Source organism: Orycteropus afer, unplaced genomic scaffold, assembly GCF_000298275.1.
Source record: "Orycteropus afer afer isolate SDZICR_OR568_19922 unplaced genomic scaffold, OryAfe1.0 scaffold01857, whole genome shotgun sequence".
NCBI lineage: Eukaryota > Metazoa > Chordata > Mammalia > Tubulidentata > Orycteropodidae > Orycteropus > Orycteropus afer.
The window spans coordinates 41,606-44,038 of NW_006923444.1; the positions used below are offsets into that span (position 1 = coordinate 41,606).

Below are 2,433 nucleotides of genomic sequence, written 5' to 3' on the forward strand. Positions count from 1 at the left end.
GAGCGAAGTCTAGGACCCTAGCCCCGGGTGGGCGGGGCATCAGGTCTTTAATTACCTCTGAGCAGCCTGCTGTCTAAGGCATTGGGACTCCAGGTGGCGGCGATGGCAGTCCGCTGGGGCATCGTGTCCGTTGGCCTCATCTCCAGCGACTTTACGACCGTGCTACGGACGCTGCCTCGCTCCGAGCACCAGGTCTGGCCTCTCCCTGGAGTCCTGGGCATGAGAGAGCGAGGTGGGGCTGACTCCTGGGTCTGAGGAAGGCCGGGGACCCTAATTTGGGGTTCCAGATCGCAGAGTCGCCAATATTTAATTCCATACTCGCTGCTTGAGGAGCTCTGGAGGCGCAGTGGTTAAAGCAGTTGGCTGGTAACCAAAAGGTGGACGGTTGGAACCCACCAGCCGCTCCGCGGGAAAAAGATGAGGCAGTGGGCTTGCGTAAAGATTGACAGCCTTGGAAACTCTCCGAGGCAGTTCCACTGTGTCCTCTAGGGGCGCTGTGTAGTCACTTCAGGTTAGTGGGTTGGGTTTGGTTTTTACTCTGCCTCTTGAGGTCTGGGACCTCTTGATCTGAGCTGCTGTGTCTGTGAGAAGCGGCAATTTAGACATTGTTGTTGTTGTTGTTATGTGCCGTCGAGTCGACCCCGACTCATAGCGACCCCTCCTTGGGTTTCCGAGGCAGTATCACTACGGAAGTAGGATTGCCCAACCTTCCTTCCGAGGAGTGGCTGGTGGGTTTGAACCGCCAGCCTTCTGGTTAGCAGTCAAGTGCTTTAGCCACTATGCTACCAGAGCTCCCCCAATTTAGACATTAGGTGATTTAATCATCGTTGTCCCCATTCCTCATCTTCCTAGGACCCAAGTGGCCACATCCTCCTCCAGTCCCCCTGCCACACCCTCCCTCTTGAGCGATGTGCATTTGTTCCAACCCTCAAGCCTTCGCCATCACCACCCCACCATCCACCTGCTTTCCACGCCTGCCCCATCCTGGGGACCAAACTCAGGGCCATTGAGTGCATTCATACTGTGGAAGTAATTTGCTAGGTTTTCTTCTGAAGCTCTGGGTAGATTGGAACCAGCTACCCTTTAAGTTGGTAACCCAAACCAAACCAAACTCACTGCCTGCAAGTCGGCCCCCTACTCATGGCGTCTCCTCCTTGGGTTTCGAGGCGGTATCACTACAGAAGTAGATTGCCCAACCTTCCTTCTGAGGAGTGGCTGGTGGGTTTGAACCACCAGCCTTCTGGTTAGCAGTCAAGTGCTTTAGCCACTATGCTACCAGAGCTCCCCCAATTTAGACATTAGGTGATTTAATCATCGTTGTCCCCATTCCTCATCTTCCTAGGACCCAAGTGGCCACATCCTCCTCCAGTCCCCCTGCCACACCCTCCCTCTTGAGCGATGTGCATTTGTTCCAACCCTCAAGCCTTCGCCATCACCACCCCACCATCCACCTGCTTCCCACGCCTGCCCCATCCTGGGGACCAAACTCAGGGCCATTGAGTGCATTCATACTGACCCCCGTAGCGTTTCCAAGGCTGTCAATCTTTGCGGAAGCATACTGCGTCGTCTTTCTCCCGGGAGGTGGGCTGGTGGGTTCGAACCACTAACCTCTCGGTTAGCAGCCCAATGCCTTAACCACAGCGCTACTAGAGCTCCTTTATCCTCGAAATGCAACCTCTTATCTTGACCTTGGCGTTCCTCTAGGTGGTGGCGGTGGCGGCTCGCGACCTGAGCCGGGCGAAGGAGTTTGCGCGGAAGCATGACATCCCCAAGGCTTATGGCTCCTATGAGGAGCTGGCCAAGGACGCGAACGTGGGTGAGTGGGCAATACCCCGGCTCTTCCACCCGCGCACTGTCTCCTAGCTCCCTGAGAGGATCCTTCTGAGTTTCTGGAAGCAGCTTGGGGGTAGCAGGCGGAACTCTAAGAACACGTTTGATCTGGGACCAGCTGTGCAGTTTAGGGGCCAGACTTTTGCGCTAAGGGCGGGGTTTGGATTTCTAAAGCAGCAGAGGGCGCCCTGCCCTGTAAGGATTCAAACACAGTCCTGTGGGCGGGAGCAGCGTGTTTTGGAGCGGTGGTCCCCAAGACTCAGACAACCTCGTCCTCGGCAAGACTGGCTCTGGGCTTAGGCATGAATCCCCCCTTCCCTGCTCTTACCGCCTTTCTCAGTTTTCTCATTTGCAGAAGGATCAAGGTGACAATATCTACCTCATGAGGTGGAGACTGGTGAGAAGAGGTGGCAGTTAACTGGTTAAATCAAAAGCCCTTGCCGCCTAATACGTGGAGACCCTGTATACCCCAGAGTCGAACTAGGCTTCCTAGGATTTTCAATGGCTACTTTTTTCAGAAGGAGCCCTGGTGGCATAGTGCCTAAGGCACTTGACTGCTAACCAGAAGGCTGGCGGTTCAAACCCACCAGCCACTCCTCAGAA

General features: G+C 55.2%; 1 protein-coding gene across 1 annotated transcript in view; it reads left to right on the forward strand.

The window, feature by feature from the left end:
* Positions 1 to 102: 102 nt before the first annotated feature.
* The window catches only part of LOC103213377 (trans-1,2-dihydrobenzene-1,2-diol dehydrogenase-like), a gene marked incomplete at its 3' end in the record, with an annotated part of 5,252 nt that continues 2,921 nt past the window's right edge, over positions 103 to 2,433 (forward strand). The window contains exons 1-2 of the mRNA XM_007959179.1: positions 103 to 192; positions 1,705 to 1,816. Of these exons, the coding sequence (XP_007957370.1) occupies positions 103 to 192; positions 1,705 to 1,816 (202 nt within the window). The remainder of the gene's footprint in view (positions 193 to 1,704; positions 1,817 to 2,433) is intronic.